At 33.3% G+C, this 26,656-nt stretch overlaps 1 protein-coding gene across 2 annotated transcripts in view; it reads right to left on the bottom strand.

Annotated features, from left to right (window-relative positions):
• Positions 1-26,656, bottom strand: part of Atrnl1 (attractin like 1) — a 482,593-nt gene that overhangs the window by 329,016 nt on the left and 126,921 nt on the right. For both annotated transcript variants that reach the window (XM_069988092.1, XM_069988091.1), the window contains exons 22-24: positions 17,162-17,256; positions 14,704-14,782; positions 12,605-12,762 (exon numbers count right to left, since the gene is read on the bottom strand). In XM_069988092.1, coding sequence (XP_069844193.1) covers positions 12,605-12,762; positions 14,704-14,782; positions 17,162-17,256 — 332 coding nt within the window. The remainder of the gene's footprint in view (positions 1-12,604; positions 12,763-14,703; positions 14,783-17,161; positions 17,257-26,656) is intronic.

Here is a 26,656-nt window from a genome sequence, read left to right as displayed (position 1 = left end):
AGAATGAAAGGCCCTGTGCTCAACTCTCAGTACCAGCAAAAAACAAAAAACAAAACCTACAGTAACAGTGATAATAAATTCTTTTGAGTCAAATCGAAATGCAAACAGGCCCCTCAATCAAAAACATTAACTTAATGAAATCTGTACTTTACAAATTTATGACAGTATTTTGATGTTTATGATTTGAAGAAAATGCAATATAGGATTTATTTTCATCAAAAAGTAGATGAATAGCATGATATTTACTACAAAATGACAGAATTTGTGAGAGCAGAAAAGTCCTTGTTTTAAGGCCAAATTGATGTGTTTATAAAAAATATCAACTTGCCATACATATTTCTGATATAATATTACAGATAAACAAAAATGGAAATATAATGCAAAGGTCTGTTCCAAATTTACCAAGTGAATCTAACAAAGACTTTTTAGATTATAGTCTTTAAAAATAGTCATAAAAGTATTATAATCATATCTAAAAGAAAATTGGGACACGTTTTAGGGAACAAATGTGTGAGTTCATTAGTTTGTAATCTTATTCTTTTATAAAAAACAAAAATAAGGCTGGGAACTGGTGGCTCATGCCTGTAATCCTAGTTACTCAGGAGGCTGAGATCTGAGGATCATGGTTCAAAGCCAGCCAGACAGGAAAGCCCATGAGACTCTTATCTCCAATAAATCACCAGAAAACTGGAAGTGGTGCTGAGGCTCAAGTGGGAGGGCGCTAGCCTTGAGCTGAAGAGCTGAGAGACAGCACCCAGGCCCAGAGTTCAAGCCCCACAACAGACAAAAAAAAAAAAAAAAAAAAAGTAGGTAATTAGTGCTTAAATTAGCAATTTTTGACTCAGATAAACTGTGACCAATATTCCAGACCAATATAAACTTCCTATAGATATTGATAATAATGTTTCAAAACATATAGTAAAATAGATTATTGCTTCAAAATAGAAGGAGGAGAATTACAGAACCTTCTTTTAGTTTATAAAAGCCTAAGTTATCAGCAGGATGAAAAAATGACATAGTTATAAGAATGAACATAAGGAGAACAGATAAGCTTAGGTATAATTCAGGATGGAAGTTGTAAGTACCCTCATTCTTATTCTTTCTCAAGTAAAAATAAAAAGGCTTACTTCTCAAATTAGCAATTTCTAACTAAAACTATGATAATCTATTCCAATGATTTCTATACAGAATAAATTCTACATAAACATTGCATAAAACATTTCTATTTTATAAATCCTAAAATATTGTTTATAAAGAGTTTCATGATTGAAATAAGTTTAGAGCAAAGAATGTCCTTAATGAGGTGTTCTCCCAATGACAGATAAGAAGAAATAGGAAAATAACTGTCCAAGCCAATTGAAGATTAACATAAGACACTTAAGAAGCAACATAAAAGGGAGTGGCAGATTGATTGAAGGGTTAGAATGCCTGCATACCAAGATTTTAAGTCCCAGTACCACCCAAACCAAAAATATATTTGGTATTATATAGACAACAAGAATACATTAGCTTTTGAAATAATTAAAATTTCTAGAATATACTTAAGAGCTCAAACAAGTAAATCCTCAAAAATTAAAAACGCAAAGAAGCAACAACCCAGTTAATAAATGAGAGACTTCTCAGAAGGAAAAACAGTCATTAGACATATGAAAAGGCTCAACATCTCCGGCCATAAAAAATGCAAATCAAAACAACATTAAGGTTTCATCTCACCCCAGTTAGAATGGCCACTATCAAGAAAATACACAATAAATGCTGAGTAGGATGTGGCCAAAAAGGAGCTCTAATACTCTGTTGGGAGGAATGTACGCTCGTTCAATCACTCTGGAAAGCAATATGGAGATTCCTCAAAAAAACTAAATGGAGAACTACTCTATGACCCAGCAATCCCACGCCCAGGAATTTATCCAACAGAACACAAACAAGGATACACTAAAGGTACTAGCACAACCATGTTCATTACAGCACTTGTCACCATGGTCAAGATATGGAATCAGCCCAGATGCCCTTCAATGGACAAATGAATCAAGACAATGTGGTATATATACACAGGAGGAATTTAATTCACCTATTATAAACAATGATATTGTACTATTTCTTAAGGAAATGGAAAGACTTTGAAAAAATTATATTGTGAAGTAAGGCAGACCCAAACAAAGGTTGCATGGCTTCCGTCATTTGTGATAGATTGTACCTATAAACCTATAAGCAAACACATGGAATGGAATGCAAGTGGTTACAAATGAATTAACTAAAGTGTAACAGATGCTATGGAGAGGTGAAAGCCCAACAAAATTAGCAACAGGAAACGGGCACATTCAAGAGGTGGAGTTGGAGTCAAGAAAAGAAGGGTAGACAAATGAAGTCAAGAATTCATTATATATACAAAAAAAAAATGTTTTAAGGTAAGGAGTGGATCAAAGTGGGGTTGAGATTGTTGAAAAGGGTGACATAGCTCAAGATGCGCTGTATTCATTAACTACTTTGTTATATGGCAGCTCTTTTGTACAACCACTTAGAGATAATAAACAAAATCTCAACGGACAATTAGCAAGATTTTCTAAATTACTACTATAAAGAAATGAGAGAACTCTGCATGAATTTATGTTAAAGTTGAAGAAGCTCATCCTAATATATTTTCTGAGAAATATAAATTTCATCTTACCTAGCAATGGCATTGCTTACAAAAGAATAGTATACGATAATATTTAAAGATTTCATCTTATCTAGCAATGGCATTGCTTACAAAAGAATAGTATATGATAATATTTAAATATTTCATCTTATCTAGCAATGGCATTGCTTAGGATAGTATATGATAATATTTAATATAAAGTCAACAAACATTTTCTATAGTCAGAGAATAAATATTTTCAGGTTTTTGATCAATATGGGCAGGTTTTTTTTTTTTTTTTTTTTTGGCATCTGCCTCTCTGACTCTCCAGAAGATTTGTAACTAACAGTCTGTTCATGAAAACTCTCATTTCTTTCTTTTTTGGGGGGGGTCTGGTCATGGGGCCTGAACTCTGGGCCTGGGCACTGCTCCTCAGTTCTTCAGCTCAAGGCTAGCGCTCTACCACTTGAGCCACAGCGCCACTTCCGGCTTTTTTCTTATTTCTTTCTATTTTAAGTTCTTATATACTACTGGCATCTATACTTTCTCACTGGAATATTAAATATAATTGAAATACTTAATAAATTTAAGTAACAATTTTAATTATCACTCTTTAACTTTATTCCAAAAAGTTTAACACTTTAAAAAGGCATTAAATAGAAAAGGCATTTTTAAATGTTTTCACTCATATGCAGAGAAATACATATTTATGTGTATATATAGTGTATAAATACATATACACACATATGACATACATGTATATACATATAAATTATACATTATATATTATATATACACACAAACATATTAAATAAACATAAACTGACTAGACTATAGTAATTTAGAAAGTAGTAACAATTATAAAAGTTATAGTGGTAATATAATTATTATATGTCCTATAACATAATGAAAAAAATTAGTTTAATTATTCCTTACATTTCAAAACATACACAAAACATAAAACTTTGTCTTTCCTCCCATATTTGTTTTACTAGTAGCTTATCATCTTATTTTATGCTGAATGACTCATCTTCTATGTTCAAAATGTTAATTTATTTGTGATAAAATTTTATAAGTATCATTAGGATTTGGGGGTTCTTTCATTTTGTTCTGTAAAGCTTAAGTAAGGGAATATCACTAGTCTATAATGGAAATTAGAATTGCAAATTGAGAAAGATCCTTAGTATCATTTTCACAAAAATACCAAATCTAAATTATGACATAAGTTTTCAGATTGACTCAATAATGAATTGGCAAATCTCATTTACACAGAAACAGGTAATTTAGATTCAATCTAATTTAATTTAATTTAATTTAAACTGTGATATACAAATGAGGAGTCATATTGTTGGACAATACAAAGGACTTAAGCACAATGCAGTATTTCCATTTTAAGTTATTAGCATTATAACTATAGTACTATATATTTTCTCATTTTATTGTCAAGATTCACGTGGATGGAATTATAAGTCATAAAAAATTTTACCAAATAAAATTTCACTTCAAAGTCTCATGATAATCAACTTAGAATACTAGCATTCTTAAAAAAAATACATGTCCCCACTAAATTACCAGGTTATTGCACATTTATTATATAACAGTGCTGTGTGTCTGATAGTCACAACTAGATATTTAAATGAGATAATGTCTGGCAATGTTTGCCATCGTAAGCCGTTTACAGATAACTTTATTTAAAATTATAATACTTTAATCAGTTTTCATAAAAATACAAATTCATAAGAATACTAAAATGGTAGAGAAATTCATTTAATAAATTAAATCTGATTAACTGTGTAAAACTGGCTACCTACTTAAAACTACCTATTGCTGTAGGTATGTCATTCATTAAAAATAAAAACTATTGATTTCTATAACTTTAATAATAAATGTGACTTACACTTCTGTACTTAGAATACATGCAACTCAGAGCAAGTCAAAGTATTGGCTTAGCATTGTAATACTAGTTGGGCACCAGTGGCTCACGGCTGTAATTTTAGCTACCCAGTAGGCTTAAATCTGAGGTTCAAAGACAATCTGGTCAGGAACATCTATCTCCAAGACTCTTATCTCTAGTTAACCACCAAAAAGTGGAAGTGTACAGAGAATTATCCTTGAATGAAAAAAGTTACGAACAGTGCTCAGGATCTGAGTTCAAGCCCTATTATTAGCACAAATAAAAACTGAAATACTGACTACAAAAAACTAAAACTCCTCAACTAAGTTATTTATTACTGAAGCTTCATAACCAGAAAAAAAAAATAGCATCAGTGGATTTGGGCAATAACAAAGCTAGTAGAATAAGATGACAAAATCAGTCTTTCAAGTAAGTGATTGCCACAACCTTTACCATATGAAGTTTTTATTCCATTATAGCTGCTTATTTATCATGCAATTCAAAATATGTTTTACTGAATAAATAAATGTAAATATTAAGGGACTGTTGAGGACAAACAAGAATCATAAAAGAAATGGAAGATATTTCAAAAAGTAACTTGATAAAATATATTTTATTAAAGAAACTAATAAAAATTTAATAGAAATACAAATATGTTTTCATTCAAGATATCTACTACAAAATCAAACTAGTTTGAAGAAATATTTATTTTTCTTGCCCTAATTTATAAAAACAGAATAGACACAATTGTAATGTTTATATATACAAGTTTTACAGGTAAAATCTAATATACAGTCACACTGATTCCAAAAAAATCTTAAAAGTTTGGGGCTGCGAAGTTGGCTCAGTGCAACAGTGCTTGCCTTGCATGCCTGAGGCCCTGGGTTCGATTACTCAGCACCACATAAACAGAAAAAGCTAGAAGTGGCACTATGGCTCTAGTGGTAGAGCGCTAGCCTTGAGCTGAAGAGCTGAGGGACAGCGCCCAGGCCCAGAGTTCAGCCCCCACACCAACCAAAAAAAAAAAAAGGATCTTAAAAGTTTTCATCTAAACTACGTATATTTATAGATTCTCACTACCTACCTAAAACAGAGGAAGTCAGTATTAGTCCAAAGCCTAACAAGAAACTTCATAAAACCAATACAAAAGTTACTGCAAGCATTCTAATAACAATTAACATACTTTCCACAATATTTTTGACTGTAATAAAACCTTAACTGCAAGATTTTTAAGTGGAGAGCTCCATTATCACATCTGGGAGGCGTATTCTACAGACAACTCATATTCATTAGAACTTCTGTCTTAACTTGCAGTCTAATTCCACCCTCCAAACTTATGATATCTTCTCAGCTATAATTCCCTTTTTCTAGATACATTCCAGTTTATCAACATCCCAAATAATATGTAACAACAGTACTTCTGCTACAAGTTTATAATGTAATGGTCTAAATCAGGTGCCTGAGAAAATTAATATAAATGTTGCATTTGAAATGGCTGTTAAATAATCATGGGACAGTGCTGGGAAGGTGGCTCAGTGGTAGAATGCTTGCCTTGCATGCATGAGGCCATGGGTTCAATCCTCAGCACCACATAAGCAAAAAGAAAAAAGCTGGAAGTGGCGCTGTGGCTCAAGTGGTAGAGTGCTAGCCTTGAGCTGAAGAGCTGAGGGACAGCGCCCAGGCCCAGAGTTCAGGCCCCACGACCGGACCCAAGAAATAAAAATAAAAATAAATAATCATGTGACATATTAAGAAAGTAGCTAGATAAGTAAGACTAGCCTTGTAAATTAGACCTGGTTGAAAATAAAATGGGAAATATAAATTTTCTATCATTTTGGGCTAGAAAAGATGCAACACTGGTCCCAACTATTTGTTTTTCTTTTTCCTTTTTTTTTTTTTTTTGGTTATGGGGGCTGAACTCTGGGCCTGGACACTGTCCCTCAGCTCTTCAGTTCAAGACTAGCATTCTTGAGCCACAGCACCACTTCTGGCTTTTTCTGCTTATGTGGTGCTGAGGAATCGAACTCAGGGCCTCATACATTCAAGGCAAGCACTCTATCACTGAGCCACCTTCCCAGCCCAGTCCAAACTATTTCAATAACAGATACTAAACTATCCCAATAATAGGTAACTGAAAATAATTTAATACTTGAGAAAAATGACATTTTTGGTGATTTATAATTAAAACCCAAGTCTATCATAACAAGAGCAAAAAATCCATAGGTAAAATCATTCATGAGGCAAGCAACACTGACAAGCAGATTACATTAGATATGTCAGAGCTCACAGGAAACATCTACAATAAAAAATTACTGATTTAGCCAGGTGCCAGTGGCTCACGCATGTAATCCTAGCTACTCAGGAGGCTGGGATCTGAAGACTGCAGTTGAAAGCCAGTCCAGACAGGAAAGTCCGTGAGACTCTAATCTCCAATAAACCACCAGAAAACCAGAAGTGGGTCAAGTGGTAGAGCACTAGCCTTGAGCTGAAGAGCTCAGAGACAGTGCCCAGGCCCAGAGTTCAAACCCCACAACCAACAAAACAAACAACAACAAAGAAACTAGCTAAAAATACAGACTAACCATGTATGAATGTAAAATAACAATCAAAATCAGTATTGTAATATTAGAAATAGTTCACTATCTAAGTGTCAAATATCTAGGACAGATTCTGAATAATATAGGCATAGAAAGAATTAGAAAAAGAAATACTTTCAAGGTAAATAAAACTTGATGAGAAAGAAAAAGCAGAAAAATATGTAGTGAAATATAAATGAAAGGAATACTTTTTTAAAAAAAGAGGATAAAACAATATTGTTGATGAATGTTTGGCTAATATTGATAAAATAAGTGGAAAAATTGTCATTTATGATCTGTATATCTTAGTAGCTTGCATGAGCAGAAAGATTAAAACTTATATTGAAATAGAATGAGAAATTCATAAGTTATTTGAGAGCAAAAAGGTTAACTATACATTTCCTTCTAATATGTAATGGTGTGCTTCAATACCTTGACATACAATTAACACTTGACTTGAAAACAAAGAAACTAAAAGGAAAACAACATTTTAAATCAGAACTACTCCTAAAAAGAAGTCTTAATTCCTTATATGGGTATTAGAAATTATTCAATAATTTGTACAATCTCATCAAATGTATGTGAACTAAAAGTGTATCTTTATAGGTTTTCAATTTTTAAAATTTTTGTCTTTAAGTAGTTATTCAAAGGAATTGGTATTTAACAAAGTAGTTTGTATTATTATTATTTAATTTTATTGTCACAGTGATGTATAGAGGGGTTACATGCATAAGGTAGTAAGTACATTTCTTGTCAAATTTGTTACCCCCTCCTTCAGTTTTCTACTACTTTTCCTCCTCCCCAAACACGCTCCCCCAACCCCCACGCTGTCCAAATTGTATAGTTAATTTCAAACATGTTGACTTGGGAATATCGCTGCTGCATTGGTTTATCCTTGTCTTTTGTCTAATTTGTTGTTCCCCTCCCCTTCCCTAATTCAGATAACTTTACATATAATACCTAGGATACCAAAATCAAATATATCAACAGGGAATAAACCATAGGAAAAAAAACACAAAAGAAAAAAGAAATCACATCGTACATTAAAAACAACAACAACAAAAAAAAAACCTCCTTTCCATTTCTTGGAGTTCATTTCACTTAGCATCATCTTGTCTGGTCTTATGTACATAGATATTGAGCTATTCTGCTCATTTGCTAGGACTATCCTAGACATATTCTAATTTACAAATGAGGGAAACCATAGGATCTATGTTTCTTTAGGTCTGACTTTCTTCACTTAATATGATTTTTTCCAAGTCTTTCCATTTCCTTATAAACAGGGCAATGTCATTTTTTTCTGGTAGACACATAGAATTCCATTGTGTATATACGTCACATTTTCTTGATCCATCATCTACTGAGGGGCACCTGGGTTTGTTCCATATCTTAGCTATGGTAAATAATGCTGCAATAAACATAGTTGTGCTGGTAGCTTTAGTATGGCCTTATTTGTGGTCATTTGGGTAAATGCCCAAAAGTGGGATTGCTGGGTCATAGGGGAGCTCTATGTTAAGCCTTTTGAGGAAACTCCACACTGCTTTCAGAATGGTTGAAAAACTTTACACTCCCACCAACAGTGCAGCCATGTTCCCTTTTGGCCACATCCCCTCCAGCATCAGTTGTTATTAATTTCTTTGATAATGGCCATTCTAACTGGGATGAGACACAATCTCAATGTGGCTTTGATTTGCGTTTCTTTTATAGCCAGAGATGTTACATATTTCTTCATGTGTCTATTGGCCATTCTTTTTTGGGGGGCAGAGGGGGGTCTGGTCATGGGGCCTAAACTCTGGGCCTGGGCGCTGTCCCTCAGCGATTCAGCTCAAGGCTAGCACTCTACCACTTGAGCCACAGTGCCACTTCCGGCTTTTTTCTTTTTTGTTTATGTGGTGCTGAGGAATCGAACCCAGGGTCTCATGCATGCAAGGCAAGCACTGTACCACTGAGCCACCTTCCCAGCCCTATTGGCCATTCTTATTTCCTCTTCAGAGAAGTCTCTCTTTAAGTCTTTAGTCCATTTATTAATCGGGCAGTTGTTTCTTTGAGGATTTGTTGTTGAGGGATTTAGTTTTTTGAGTTCTAAGTATATTTTAGATATGAGGCCCTTGTCTATTGTATGGCTAGTGAAGATCTCCCAATCTGTGGGCATTTTATTGATCTTGCTAGCTATGTCCTTTGCCATGCAGAAGCTCTGCAGTTTCATGCATCCCATTTGTCCAACCTTCCTTTGATCTGCTGTGTTTCTGGGTCTGTATTAAGAAAATTCTGAGCTGTGCCAAAGAGCCCTAGTGTTTCTCCTATTCCTTCCTGCTAAAGTCTTCAGAGTGTCTGCTTTTACCTCGAGGTGTTTGATCCATTTGGAATTGATTCTAGTGCAGGATGATATATAAGGATCTAATTTTAGTTTTTTACAGGTGTTTAACCATTTTTGACAGCACCATTTATTGAAGAGACTGTCTTTCTTCCATCCTATTTTCTTGGCTTCCTTCTACATGATTAGGTGGCCATAGGTCTGTCAGAACAGCAGACCTATTTTGCCATTCTGAATGTGAAACATTTCTTTTTAAGATCATAAGAAAATGCGCACAACTACAATGAAATGTATAAGATGCTATGTCGAAAAATGAACTTTACAACTTTGGTGGGGCAGGGAAGGGAGTTGGAGATGGGAGAGCAGGGATGGTAAGAGGAAACAAAGGAGGCAGCAACAATGCTTGATAAGACATGTACTCATGGGGGGGGGGGGGGTTGGGTGGCTCCACCTATAATCCTAACTACTCTGGAGGCTGAGATCTGAGGATCACTGTTCAAAGCCAGCCTAGGCAGGAAAGACCATGAGATTCTTATCTCCAATAAGCCACTCAGAAAACCAGAAGTGGTACTGTGGCTCAAGTGGTAGAGTTCCAGCCTTGAGCTGAAGAACTGAGCGACAGCGCCCAAGCCCAGAGTTCAAGCCTCGCGACGAACAACAACAAAAAAGAAAGAAATGTACTCATTACCCTGCCCATGTTATAGTAACCCCTCTGTACAGTATTTTCACAATAAAAAACTTATTAATAAAAATATAAAAGAAAATATGCACAACTTAGCTTTAATTTCAGAAAAATTTTCTCCATAGCATTCTTTTTTGCCAAATTAACAATATTTTCTTTCTAAAATATGTGCTTAATTAGCTCTTTAAATACGTTACAATTTGTTTCAAGCAAACTTAACTATTATACTTCATCTCCTCTTTTTAGCACAAGAAACCTCCCTTACCATCACTTTCCTTCCATATATCCTGTTTTCTAGCTATACAAAACTTTGTTCTCTGATGAAAATTATTTAATCACAACTTTGAAAACTGACCCTTGGTCTAGAATTGTTATTTGAAATATTTCTTTGCTGATTCTTACTCATCTTTCAATACAATGCTTATTGAGAAACTTTCTTGCTTTAATGTCTTAACTGCAACAGTCACAGAAAGTTTTAGATAACCTAGTCTATACATGAATACTATTTATACACATGCCACCCAAAACCAATTCTCAAAGAACCTTTTGTGATCTAAATAAGTCCAAAATACGTCCCAAACACTCAGCAAACACTTACTTTTTCACTTCTACTTCTCCTATAACTAAGTTAGAATGCTATAAACTTAACTAAAATAATATAGAATTGAGTCAATATGTATGTTCAAATAGAATCTAGAGACAGAAATGGATATTATATTCATCTGTTCAACAATTACTAATATGACACCATACAAAAAAAGCAAGCTACTGTACCTCTGTTATCTCTACTATCAGATAGCTAAATTCTGTATAGCAATACCAGAAAACACTTAATTTTAAGAGTTTTAATTTGATATTTTGTCATATTCTACATAAATACTAACAGGAAAAGTTAAATACCATGGAACTAGTTCATATTTAAGATTCATTTTTTGACATTTGTTAATTGCCTTTTCTATAATCTAGTAATATAAAGAACGTAAATATTCTTGTAAAAATGAATCCTTGTACAGCTAGGAATTTATAGAATTTCTTGTTCTTAAAATCTTGCTAAAATTTATGGTGTAAATCTAAGGACTAATGGAACTAAATATTAAAAATACTAAATAGTAAATTATATAATAAAAAGATGTTTAGTATAAAAAGAATATGAAATCACAAACTTTAGAAAACAGGATTATACTATTATGTATAATAACTGCAAGTTTATTATGGTTCTTCAAATAAGAATATAGATGTGGATGCTTGATACTTCCTCAAGAATAATGAAGTGAGATTAATAAGGAATATGAAATAGATTCTACTTATGCTGACCATCCCAATGGTTTTCCATGATATACTATTACAGAAGAGTGAAGTATTTACATTTTAGTATAGAAATTCTAGTTTGGCATACAGAAGAAATATGTTCTAATGAAATCAAACATAGAAAGTTGATTGCCAACCATTTAACTTTTTGTGTTTGTGTGCCAGTGTTATACCTAGAACTCAAGAGTCTGAGCACTGGCATGGGTATTTTTACTCAAGCTAATGTACTAACAGTAGAGTAACAGTTCCACATTCCACTTTTTTGTGACTAATTGGAGATAAGAGTCTCACAGATTTTCCCAGCTTCAAACAACAATCCTCAGATCTCAGCCTCCTGAGTAGCTAGGATTACAGGTCTGAATCACTGGTGTCTGGCCAACCATATAACGTTTATTAACATTCAAAAATAACTGTAATTTGTTTAAAGTATAATTATATAACCAAGAAATAAAGGTCAACAAATATCTTTATATATAACATGGGTATTGTTATCACAGGGATATCATAGGGATGAGATTGTTAGCATATCCATTTTAATTACTATTTAGTAAGCATAGCATTCTATAGAATCCCTTTTCTCTTTATTCAAATCACAACTGAAATGAACAGAGTGAAATCTGAATTATATTTATATATGTGTTTTAGAAAAGAAGATTATACATCTTTAAAAGTTTTCAAACTACATAGGTATATTTCTGGTTTTTTAACCTTGTACACATCCCTTTACAACCTTCTTAGATACTCTAAATTAGCACTTAACTCAATCACTATATCATAAGGAAATAGATCTCACAAATCATTTTCTATAACTTAGTGTCATGAGTAGAGTAGTCATTTACACTAATATTGTTAGATGATTAAGTATTTTAGAGTAAAATATCCTAGAATAGAGAATGGCATTCTATGGCAAATGAGCTCCACTTCTGGTTTTCTGGTGGGTAATTAGACATAAGACTCACAGATTTTCCTACCTAGGCTGGCTATGAAACCTGATCCACTGATCTCAGGCTACTAAGTAAATAGGATTACAGGCATGAGTCAGTGCCCAGCTAGATTCAGGGTTTTTTTTTTTTTTTTTTAATGTTTTAGTATTATTCAAGTCAAAAAATGTTTCTTTCACAGTTCTTTAGAGAAAATCAACATTTTTGTAGTGAAAATTTCAATGATCACTATAAATAAATAGTCTTAACACTTAATATTCTTAACTCTTTCTTACCTGTATCTTAATAGGCCAGGAAAAGTTGCTGACGTAGACATAGAATGTAATATTAGGATTGCTTCTAAAGTTAAATTTTTCATAGGAAAAACTATCTCTGTATTCTTTTATATTAGTCTTGGAAACTATAGGAGTCTCTTCCCCAGATATTGTTCCACCTAAAATGTAAATAAATAAATTTAAGCAATTCATATAGGAGAGATCTTTATTTTTAAATTATATAAGTGTACATGCTCTAAATTTTCATTAGCATAAATTAAATATATAAGAGACTGTGATATTTACAACAGAACTTATCAAATTCCTATTATTTATATTGTTCTTTCTTAAAATACCTTTTGTCAGGTTTCAGTGGGTTTCATTAGCCTATTTCTATTCAGATAGATAGATAGATAGATAGATAGATAGATAGATAGACAGACAGACAGACAGACAGACAGACAGACAGACAGACAGACAGACAGACAGACAGACAGACAGACAGACAGACAGACAGAGTGGATACTTCAACACTATTCACCCCTTCTATCCTTCTTTGCTCTCCCTTTGTTTTGGTGGTACTGGGATTTGAACCAGAGCCTTGCAATAGAGAGGTGTAAGGCAACTTCCAATGGAGCCACCAATGCTGTTTTAAAATGCACAATACAGTCAATTTGTGAAATACAACTATCATAATACACTCACATTTGCAATTTGAATGACAAAAATAGCTGGGCATATATAAAATAAAATTATTTATTATAAAACTTATTTTGAAAACTGCTATCATTGACTGCTGTCAGGCAATGACTTCAAGACTTGATATTCTGTCCTATTAACAATTTCACACTGTAGGCATTATCACCTTTTTTATCAAATTCAGAAAAACGAACGTTCTTGCTCCAAATCTGTAGCTCCAAGTACCCTCCACTTTGGAATTTAGATATGCATGGCTCCAGAAACTAGGTTCCTTCTTCCTACTCCACAGACTCTATTTAAAAAATGTATTTTCACATGTCTCAACTTAATTAAAGAAATCAATTTCTTTATCTTACCATAAATTGAAACATCACTAATTTTAAATAAATTTGGAAGAAGCCATAATTTAAAACATGGCCTAAATGTTCAATTAGTCCAATATATACTGGGTACTCAATAAATATTTATTCAAGCTAGCCAAATGGAACAATGCATTTCCAACTACTTTAACAAGACCTCCATCTTAATGAACATAAAAAAGTAATTAGAATTTATATGCTCAGATCAATTTCCAATTAATCTGCTATACCAAACTTAGCTTGCATGCTTTCTTAAGATGCATATTCTCTAACCCAGGTACTGGTACTTCACACATGTAACCCTAGTTACTCAAAAGGATAGTGGTTCCTGCACATCTCATGCAGGAAAATAGTATGATGTATCTTAATAAAATTATGAGACTTACCTTCAACTAACCACCAAAAACATGAGACTAGAGTTCTGGATCAAGTGGTAGAGCACCAAAGCCCTGCGCTCAAGACCTAGGGCTACCACTAAAACAATTATATATTTCTTCTAGGATAATGAGTGTATAATTTCACAATTCAACATGTGTTTGAACCTCTTCTAAGTCATAATCTTTAAAAGCTCTTTCAATTTACACAACTTATTATGGTATATTTATACAATTTCTTTTAAACTCCTCTTAGGACTGAAGGTGACAAGAAGAAATTCATTCAATTGAAAATAATAGAAAAGATACTACTTGTTTAAGTATGCACAGAGAATGCTATAAAGCTTTATGTAGTAATTAAATTTATGCCTTCAATAATGAATAGGTGAATAGTGACTCACCAGTCACTGAAGAAGTAATCTATCTTAATTAAAATCACAGCATTTCACAATATTACCATTTTTAAACTTAAGTATTACATAAATATTTTAGGCATCAAATTTTAATTCAATGAGACAGTTAATTAAAAATAATAAATCTTTATCAAAGCTGCAACTTATAACTTTTATCAGAGACAGAATAATTATGGAACTTTTTGAATTTTTTTATTTAAATGAGCAGTAAAGCATGTTAAAATAGCTTCCACATACTAAAACTTGAAGGAGACAGGATACTAAAATAATTTTACCTGTTGAACCCATTGACCATGTGATGTTGAGATTAAAGTTGTTCGATGCATTAATTGAAATATCCAAATTTTTGTTTGACTACAAGAAAAAAGATTAAAAAACTGAATATACACTAAATATATATATATAATTTAGTCTCATGAGTTAATTTTTAATAAAAGTGATCTATAATGGGTTAGAAATTAAACATGTTGTCAAAACGTAGGATATGTATCAATAGTCAACATAAATATTGTTTATTACTGTTTTCTTACTGGATAAGCAGAAAGCCTTAATCTTGAATGCATGTTAATTTTAGAGATTGTGCTCAAGTGAATAATTTTAAAAGAGTAAGTAAAATGATAATATAAGCATTCTTAGTGACATTTGTGATAGTTTAGGATCACTACATGTATATAAGCTCCTGGATTCCACTGGGAAAGACAGTTGAAAATAACACTGAATGTTATTACATTTAAAAACACTAGATATCTATGTCCACTGAAAGAGAGGCATTAATGTTGGAAAAGCAAACTAGAACAATAGCTAATCTAGACATGTAGAGTTTATTAGAAAAGAATATAAACTCAAATTTTGAGTCAGATATTACACCTACATTAGATTTCTTAGAAACTCCAAAAACCCTATAGATTTGGAATAATTAATAAAGAGCAAGAAGTTCATGACGAAAAAAAAAGAAGTTCATGACAAAGAATGAGATTCTGAAAGATAAATTATATGTGAATTTTGGAAATATTATGTTAAGTAAATTAATGACAATATACAAAAGGTCAAAATTTCTATGGCTACATTTATATGAGGTAGATATAACAAATAATTCATAGAGACAGAAAACAGAATTATAGAACCTGAAATTAGAGAAAGGAGAAAATGTGGAGTTATTATATTATAGATGAGGAGCTTATACTAGATGTGATATGGTTTAGAAATAGTGATATTGATTGAACAGTATTATAAATGTACTTAAACCTATTGATCTGTATACCTATATTCATTCTAAAGTGATTAAAATGGGACCATCTTATGTATCATCACAATTAAAAGTAATGATTGTAATGTACTTTGAAGTATTTATTAGCATATTAATAAAATACTGTTACTGAGAATATTTATCTTTTTTGTATTTTTATTATCTTTAAATAGTTCTACAAAGATGTTACCATTCAACAAATCAGTTTATTAATACAATGTCTCTTGACCAATGTCACTCCTTCCATCCCATTTATATCTTCATAGAAAGTCATTAAAGAGAAAATTATATTTGAAAGAATATATCTTGAAAAGCCTTATTAAAATTAAATAAGTATGTGTCAGTGCATAGTTACCCCTTTAAAATCTAGAGAATACGTAGCAATACAGAATAAATTATTCTATGGAGATAGAATGCTATCCAATTGGAAAAGAATATTTTAATATATTATTTGCCAGAAAGTACAAAGATTTATCTTTAAAAAAATACACTATATACTTTTAGAATATATTTGATAATTAAAATATATGGCATGATTTTAATAACATGGATTAATAATCTATTGTCATTCATCTATTTAATATAGCTTTTTCATTTTGAGTAACTTGTTTTAACTTCAATAAATCTAAAATTCAAACAAAACAAACTACATGTCTGGTATTTCCATTCCTTTAGCTTATTAACAAATAGAACATAATAATACATGTATAATAATTACAGATCTCCTTAGAGCCTTTTATTGAACTTAGGCATTGGTGTTAACATTTACAATAATATTTCACACATGTAAATTTAGAAGATTAATAAGGACAGCATTATAGAACTCATAAAAACACTGGATTTAGAAAAAAGATCAGTAAAACTAAATACTATGGAATGTTTTTTTAATGGTGGAATACAGTAGTTTGAATTTATGTGTTTTATTTTTCAAATAAAAATATTCAACCTTTGTGTATAAGTATGAGCATCAATTATATAAAAATATATATAAGGATTTAGGAATGTGGCTTGGTGGTTGAGTGCTCGTCTTGAGTGCATGAAGCCCTGAGTTTGATTCCTCAGTATTCCACATAAACAGAAAAAGCCAGAAATCCTCAGTATTCCACATAAACAGAAAAAGGCAGAAATAGAGCTGTGACTCAAGTGGTAGAGAGCTAGCCTTGAGCAAAAGAAGCTCAGGGACAGTGCCTAGACCCTGAGTTCAAATCCCAAGACTGGTGAAAAAAATGTTTGTGGATATATATACACACACATAGTAACATAATTTAAATTATAGTACTTGTTGTAAAAATTTTAAACATCAAATTCATATATTCTCTGAAAAACAAGGATACCAAACTTAGATGAAGAGAAAATTAACGTATGTATAATTTTCTATAAAAGCTTTATAGTTTAATGATTCTGAGAGATAAATTCATAATAAAAAATAAAAAACTTAGATCCGTTGGTATTACAAAAATTTCATAATGAAAGATGATATTCCTTACCTGTTCTGGGTTTGCTATGAAGTTTATGGCAGTATGGTGTCGATCATCTTCCTGCAGTAAGCTGAAGGTAAACTGATAGTCAATCAAAAGGCTGTCTGTAAGAAGAAAAAGTAGAATCTTGACACACATAATAAAAAAACACTTTCTTCAAAAAGAAAAGGTGAAACTATACAGCAAACTATAATTAAAGATTATTTACATTAAATATTTGTAGCCAATTCAAGACTATCAAGATATTGTCATCAAGCAAAGAATGAAGTGTCTTCATTACTTAAAAATTATATTTATTGTTCTTTCAGATGTTACAAATGACTACATAGACACTATGGAAACAATATAACAGTAAGATAGTAATGTCATCTATACTTTTTCATCTAACCAGCATTTTTTCTAGCTAAAATTCTAGGAAAACACACTTTTAGGTGTCCTACACTTTCATAAAGTCAAGTTTTTCAATTAAATAGTATTTCATAGTCTACTATAATATATTTACTTTTGTTCATCACAAAAATCCTAGAAGATGGACATTGGTAGCTCATGCCAACAAATGAAAATCAATATTTTTGTGCATCAGTAACAAATAGAATAAAGAAAATAGGAAAACACCTTCACTGATGATAGTTACCAAAAAGAAAAGAAAAGAAAAGAAAAACATAAGAAGGCAAAGTCCTCTAGAAGAGAAAAATTGAAGAAGACACCAGAAGATATAAAGAACTCACATGTTCTTGGACTGGCGGAATCAACATTGTGCAAATGTCCATACTGCCAAAGGCAACCTACAAATTCAATGCTATGCCCATCAAAACCCAATGTCATTCTTCACAAAGAAAGAAAAGTAGTACTAAGCTTCACAGGGAAGAACAAAAGATCTGATATAGCCAAAGTAATTTTAACAAGAGAAATAAAACAAGAAAAAAGAATTTTTTAAAAAAAATGCTGAAAAGTATCATATTATCAGACTTAAGGTTTACTACAAAGCTATAATAACAAAAGCAGCTTGATCCTGGCAAAAAAAAAAAAAAAGTATACCCAAATAAAAATGGAACATACTAGAAGACAAGAAATAAATTCATGCATGTATAGCCAACTGATCTTTGGCAAAAGAGCCCAAAATTTACATTGGATAAAAGATAGCTTCTTCAACAAATGGTATATATATACTAAACAAGATCTTAATGCAGAAAATTGTAGTGTCTGCTTTAGTTCATGAAAGACTTAACTATACATGGTGAATAGATTGTTAAGGTACATTGAAATTGTAGTGTTAAAATGTCTGTGTAGCTAGGCTCTGGTGGCTCACACCTGTAATCCTAGCTCCTGAGTAGGAGATTGAGATCTGAGGATCACAGTTCAAGTCCATGAGACTCTTTTTTTTTAATAAGTTTTTTATTGTGAAAATACTGTACAGAGGGGTTACAATCACATGAGCAAGGTAATGAGTGCATTTCTTATCAAGCATTGTTGCCTCTTCCTTTGTTTTTCCCCTACTATCCCTTCCCTCCCATCTCCACATACGCCAACCCCCCACTACCCCTGCCTAAATTATAAAGTTCGTTTTTCGACATAGTGTCTTATATATCTCATTGTTGCAATGGGTCAACCTGTATCCCTATTTAAACAATTTGTTTTTTCCCTTCCATTCCCCAAATTATACCAACATTAAATACAGTGAAAACAAGGGTCATACCATGGGGGAGGGACATACAAAGCAACAAAAAAATCATGTGGTAGCTTATAAATACATTAGAAATAGCAAGAAAGAAAAAACCATGGGCTGGGAAGGTGGCTCAGTGGTAAAGCGCTTGCCTTGCATGCATGAGGCCCTGGGTTCGATTCCTCAGCACCACATAAGCAAAAAGAAAAAAAGCTGGAAGTGGCGCTGTGGCTCAAGTGGTAGAGTGCTAGCCTTGAGCTGAAGAGCTGAGGGACAGCGCCCAGGCCCAGAGTTCAGGCCGATGACCAGAAACCACCCCCCCAAAAAAAGAAAGAAAAGAAAAAACCACTTGTGTCCTTATCTTGGGGTTCATTTCACTTAACATCATCTTATCTGACCTTTTCTGCTCATGAGACTCTTATCTCCAATAAATTACTCAGGAGAAGCTCAATGTGGAGCTGTGGCTCAAGTGGTTGAATGCTATCCTTGAGCACAGAGGCTCAGGGACAGAGCCCAGGCCCTGAATTCAAGCCACAATACTGCAAAAAAAAAAAAAAAAAAAGTGTGTATATACACATTTTGTCTTCAAATTAATATTTTAAGTCAATAAGACACTTGTCAAAAATACACTCAGAATCAGGCACACATAAAACAAAGAAGTTGAATATATCAAGTCCCTATTCTCTTGATGCTTTCATTTTAAGTGAGAAAGCAGAAATAATCTTAAGAGCATGATATACTATGAAGATAGTAAGGAAGGCGATATGATGTGATGGAATGGGTACTGTAGTAGTACAACTGCAGTAATCCAATTTTGGCCCACAGTTTGTTTTATAAATAAAACTGTAACGCAGGTACAGCCAATCATTTGAATATGTCTATGATTGCCTTTCTCTTATATTCCCAAAATTGAGAAGGCCAGATAAATACCATCTGGCTTATCATGTCTAAAATACATATTATCTGGCCTTTTATAGCAATAGTGAATATATAAAGCTTATAAATCTCTAGTATAGCATGGGGCAGAGTATGCAGAGAACATATGAATTAACAATTGTTTTAAAGCCAGTCATTTAAACAACCAATAGAATAAATGCCTAGCAAAATGAGTAACAAGTACAAAGATTTGCTTGAGCAAAGAAAAAACTTCCATTGTCCTTAAAATAATGTTTGGAGAATCATAAAAATGTTAGTTCAGAAAGTAGGCAACAGATATATCATAGAAAACCTTTGAAAGGTCTTAATCTGGGGAACGAGACAATCTGATTCACATTTTTTAAACATCATTCAAGTGGTAGACCAGAAAATAATCCAACAGGAATCAAAACTGAATGCAGAAAGATTATTCAGGAGGCTTCTCAAAAATATACCAACCAAAACTGAGAATGCTTTAGACAAGTAAGATAGAGTGGAACGAAAGAAAAAATATGTTTTGGTATAGATGTTATAGGTTAATAAAATGGTAGTATTAAATGTTACTGAGGAAAGAGGGAGAAGGCAGCATCAGAGATGTGAACAGGATAGGAACTAAAGGTGACCCCTAGATATTTTTATACAATCATATTTACTACATTCACTGAAAATGGAAAGCCTATATGGAGCTCAGATTTTGCAAAGTGAGACAGAACCAAGAGTATGGTTTTGAACATTTAAATATTACTTTGATAATGGAATGTATAAATGGTGTTATTAAAAAAGAAAAAGAAATATGCAGCTCAGAAAAAATAAGAATACTAAAAGTTTGGGAACAATAGTATTTGTTGACATCTTTTAAAGGAACTGAAAACACCTAGAAAAGAAGGTCTACCCATGGAACACTATAGCATTTAAAGATCATGGAGAGAAAAAAAGACAAAGAATAGTAAAAATGTAGTAGTAATAGAGTAAGATGGAAAGTATGATGTGGAAGGCAAGGAAAAAAATAAGTGGAAAGTTTTATAAAAGCCATCTATATGGACATATGGGGACTGAAAATGTTTGATACATTTAGAAAACTCTTTTTGAGAAATTTGACTGTAAAAGGAAACAGAAATAATACCATAGCTGATCACATTTGAAAAGCATGGAGGAAACGGTTTTGTTCCATTTTGGGGTTTTCTTCACTTTTTTTGTTTGAATTTTATTACTAACATGGATAACACTAGAACATACTCATATGGTGACTGAAATAATCTACTTGAATCAGAGAAACTTGTTTTTTAAGTATCAAAAGAACAAATTCTTTTATAGAGTGAAAGGAATATAATTTAGAAAAGTAAATTGAGAATTGTCTTTTGTAGAAACAAGAGTCATTCTTTCCTAGATAACAGACCGAAGATGTAGACAACAGGTATAGATACAAATAAGCTTGTTGATTTGGGACCATAGACAATGAGAATATTCCCATTTAATTCTTCTATTTTTTCAACAAGGTAAAAACCATCAGTTGGTCAGATGAAGTTTTGAGAGAATACAGACAAAGGTGGAATGGCTCCTATTGTCTTCTTCCAAGGCCTCAGTTATGTGCTAGCTGCCATAGCCCATCTTTGTCAGTATCAAACATGGAGTTCTTCTCAGGTGATGGGGGAAGGGCTACCTTCCCACCACTGCTCTGTGAGAAGGATTGAGGATGTCTTGGGGTATAAGAAGCCTTTAGAACCCCAAAGAGACCAGACCAGAACAGGACATCCCACCATCACATTGTAATCCACACAGGATCAATTAAGAGCAAAGAATGGATCCTTAAAGCTGTCAAGAAGAAAAGATCAATCACCTATAAAGGGAAAACAATTAGGATAACTTCAAATTTTTCAGCAGAGACAATAAAAGCAATAAGAGTCTGGAATGATGTGTGCCACGCCCTAAACACAAACAACTATCCACCAAGAATAATGTACCAAACTAAACTCTCCTTATAACAGAAGGTCAAATAAAACCTTTGACAGCAAAGAAAAATCGAAACAATATTTCTCCACCAAACCAGGCCTACAAAAGATACTTAAAGATGTCATACACATAGAAAACCAACAAGGGCATAGAAAGGCCAAGAAACAGCCCCCAAATAGAGAATCCAAAAGTCCTAGGAAGAACCCAGTTGGCACAGCCCCCAAGAAGGTAGATAACATGGGAGGAACTACCAAACACCTCTCAGACTTAACTCGCAATATTAATGGACTTAACTCTCCAATTAAGCAACATAGACTGTCTAATTGAATCAAAAAGCAAGATCCTTCTATCTTCTGCCTTCAAGAGAGACACCTTGCCCACAAAAACAAATGTATTCTGAAAGTGAAAGGCTGGAATAAAATCTACCAAGCAAGCGGCCCCCATAAACAAGTGGGAGTTGCAATCCTAATATCAGATAAAATAGACTTCAAATTAAAATTAGCCAGAAGAGATAAAGAAGGTCACTACATACTAATTAAGGAATCTCTCCTTCAGTAGGATATTACAATTCTAAATATCTATTCACCAAATAATGGAGCACACAAATTTATCAAAGAAATACTACTTTCCCTAAAATCACACATACATCCAAAGACATTCATTGTTAGGGACTTTAACACACCACTATCCCCTCTGGATAGATCAACACAACAAAAACTCAACAGAGGAAACAAATGCATAGATCAACTAGACTTAACAGACATCTACCAAATATTCCACCCAGCAGCATCAGAATACATGTTCTTCTCAGCAGCACATGGAACATTCTCCAAAATAGACCACATTTTAGGCCACAAAGCAAATTTGTCCAAATTCAGAAACATTGAAATTATGCCTTTCATTCTCTCAGATCACAAGGGAATAAAATTAGAATTCAACACCAAAAGCTACCAAAGAAAATCCTGTAAAAAATGGAGGCTGAACAACACACTTTGAATCACCAGTGGGTCATAGAAGGGATTAGAAAGGAAATTCACATGTCCATGATATTTAACAAAAAATACACACAAATCACTAGCTCCTCTGGGACACAGCAAAGGCAGTACTCAGAGGCAAGTTTATAGCTCTGAGTTCCTACATCAACAAATTGAAGAGATCTGAAACCACCAATTTAACAAAGCACCTGAAGCTCCTTGAAAAAGAGCAATAAGCTAAACCCCAATCCAGTAGACAGAAACAAATAATTAAAATTAAATCAGAATTAAATGAATTAGAGTAAAAAAAAAAAGAATCAACAAAACAAAGAGTTGGTTCTTCGAAAAAATTGACAGATCCTTAGCAAATCTTATTGGAAATAGAAGAGAACACACCCAAATAAATAAACTCAGAGATTAGAATGGAAACATCACCACAGAAACAACCAAGATTCAGAACATTATATGGGAATACTTCTCAAACCTTTATGCTAATAAGCTGAGAATCTGGAAGAAATGGACAAATTTCTAGCAAATACTGACATGCCCAAAGTAAACCAAGATGATTTAAATCAACTTAACAGACCCATATCAAGCAATGAAATAGAAACAGCAATAAGAGACCTCCCACCCACAGAAATCCCAGGACCTGATGGATTTACAGCTGAATTCTACAAAGCCTTCAAAGCAGAACTCACACCAATAGTCCTCCAACTCTTCCATGAAATTGAAAATAAAAGTTCACTACCAAACTCCTTCTATGAAACCATCATAACACTCATCCCAAAACCAGGCAGGGACTCACCAAAGAAAGAGAACTATAGATCCATTTCTTTGATGAACATCGATGCAAAACGACTCAATGAAATTTTGGCCAATCAACTTCAACACATCATCAAAAAAATCATAAACCATGATCAAACAGGATTCATTTCAGGGATGTAAATCTGGTTCAATATATGCAAATGAATTAATATAATTCATCACATCAACAAGAGCAAGGATATGAACCACATGATTATCTCAATAGATGGAGAAAGCGCATTTGACAAGATCCAACACCCCTTTATGATGAAAGCTCTAGAAAAACTACGAATCCATGGAACATTCCTCAATATAACAAAGGCTGTGTATGACATGACAAACCTACAGCCAGCACTATACTTAATGGCAAAAAGCTAAAGCCATTTCCTCTAAATTCAGGAAAAAGACAAGGAAGTCCACTCTCTGCACTTCTCTTCAATTTAGTATTAGAATGCCTAGCAAGAGCAATGAGACAAAATATAAACATAAAGGGGATCCAAATTCGGAAAGCTGAAGTAAAACTCTCCTTCTTTGAAGATGACATGATCTTATATTTAAAGAACCGCATGGACTCCATTCCCAAGTTACTCGGCTGATCCAAAACTTACACAAAGTAACAGGATACAAAATGAAACCTCAAAAATCAATGGCTTTTCTGTATGCCAATATCAAGAAGAACATGGCTTAAATCAGAAAAGCAACTATTTTTGTAATAGCCCCACAAAAAATAAAATACCTAGGAGTTAACTAAAGAAGTGAAGGACCTCTATGATGAAAGCTTTAGAAACATGAAAAAAGGAAATTAAAGCAGAACTAAGGAAGCAGAAAAACCTCCTATGCCTCTGGTTTGAAGGATTAACATTGTGAAAATGGCAATACTGCCAAAGGCTATCTACAAATTCAATGTGAAACCTATCTATATCTCAACCTCATTCTTCAATGAAATAGAAGAAGCAACCTAAATATTCATATAGAATAATTTTATGACCCTGAATAGAAAAAACAATCCTTAGCAGAAAGAACAGTACTGGAGGAATATCAATAACAAATTTCAAATTCTACTACAAAGCCATAGTAGTCAAAACAGCTTGGTACTGGCACAAGAACAGACCCAAAGACCAATGGAATGGAACCAAAGACCCAGAAAAGAACCCAAAGACCTATAGCCACCTAATCTTTGAAAAAGGAGCTAAAAAAAAAGTAGAATGGAAGAAATACAGCCTCTTCAGTAAATGGTGCTGGCAAAATTGGTTTAACATCTGTAGAAAACTAAAGCTAAATACTTATATATCACCTTGTACCAGAATCAACTCCAAATGGATCAAAGACCTCGAAGTAAAAGCAGACACTCTGAAAACCTTAACAGGAAGGAATAAGAGAAACTCCAGAGCTCCTTGGCACAGGATGAAATTCTCTTAATAAAGACCCAGAAATGCAACAAATCAAAGAAAGGTTGGACAAATGGGATTGTATAAAACTGCAGAGCTTCTGCATGGCAAAGGACATAGCTAGCAAGATCAATAGAAAGCCCATGGATTGGGAGATCTTCACTAGCCATAAAACGGACAAAGGTCTCATATCTAAAATATACTTGGAACTCAAAAAATTAAATCCCCCAACAAGAAATCCTCAAAGAAACAACCCCCCATCGACAAGTGGGCTCAAAGTTTAAAGAAAAATTTATCTGAAGAGGAAATAAGAAGAGCCAATAGACATATGAAGAAATACTCAACTTCTCTAGCCCTAAAAGAAATGAAAATCAAAACAACAGAGATTTCTAACCCCAGTTAGAATGGCTATAATCAAGAAATCTAATAACAACAGAGGCTGGAGGGTATGTGGCCAAAAGGGAACCCTACTGCATTGATGGTGGGAGTGTAAACTTGTTCAACCACTTTGGAAAGCAGTATGGTGGTTCCTCAAAAGACTACACATAGAACTTCCCTATGACCTAGCAATCTCACTTTTGGGCATTTACCCAAACAATCACAAACAAGGCTATACTAAAGCTACCAGCACAACTATGTTTATCGCAGTATTATTCACCATAGCTAAGATATGGAACCAACCCAGAGGCCCCTCAGTAGATGAATGGATCAAGAAAATGTGATACACACACACACATACATACACACACATACACACACACACACACACACACACACACACACACACACACACACACACACACACACACACACACAATGGAATTCTATGCCTTCTTAAGGAAGAATGATATTGCCCCATTTGTTAGGAAATGGAAAGACTTAGAAAAAATTATATTGAATGAAGTAAGTGAGGCCCAAAGAAACATAGGTTCCATGGTTTCCTTTATCTGCAATAACTAGTGTATGTCTAGGACAAGCAGAAAAGGTCAGAAACTATGTACATATGACCATACAAGATGATGCTAAGTGAAATGAACTCCAAGATAGGGACACTTTTCTTGCTGTTGTTTTTAATGTACTTATAATACTATGGGGTTTTTTTTGTTTCTTTGTATGTTCTTCCTCATGGTACAACCCCTGTTTTCACTGTATTTGATTCTGGGGCCCTGCATCTTATATATTCATTTTCTAATTTGGGGAGGGGAAGGGAAACAACAAAATGCTGAAATAAGGATACAGGATGACCCATTGTAACAATCATATGTACAAGACACTACTTTGAAAATGAACTTTACAACTTTGGAGGGGAAGGGAGGAATTGGGGAGGTAGGGAGGAAAGGGATGGTAGGGGGAAAAAAAGGAGGAGGGTAAAAATGCTCAATAGGAAATGTATTTATTACCTTGCTCATGCAATTGTAACCCTTCTATACAGTATCTTTACAATAATTTTTTTAAAGAATGTTAACCTTGAGCACAAAAGCTCAGGTACAGCACCCAGGCCCAGAGTTCTAACCCCAGGACTGGCACAAAAAAAATAAAAATAATAATCCAAAACATTATGTCAATTGCAAGGAAATGGGTGCATCTTGTGACCATTATATTATTCAAAGTAAGCAGGTTTAGAAGAAACAAAGATTACATATGTGGATGCTAGAACTAAAAGATAAACTATACATGAACACAACAGGAATATATATATATGATAAACCTGATTAAAGAACCATATATGTGTGTGTAAGGTATTATGGTAAAGTTCCTCTGAAGAACAAGAATGCACTTTAATAAAAATGTGTATCAGAAAATTTATTTA

This window comes from Dipodomys merriami, unplaced genomic scaffold (genome assembly GCF_024711535.1).
Source record: "Dipodomys merriami isolate MVZ:Mamm:240054 unplaced genomic scaffold, mDipMer1.0.p SCAF_35, whole genome shotgun sequence".
Classification (NCBI taxonomy): domain Eukaryota; kingdom Metazoa; phylum Chordata; class Mammalia; order Rodentia; family Heteromyidae; genus Dipodomys; species Dipodomys merriami.
Note: the sequence above shows the minus strand (reverse complement) of the source record. Positions and strands in the feature narration are given on the sequence as shown.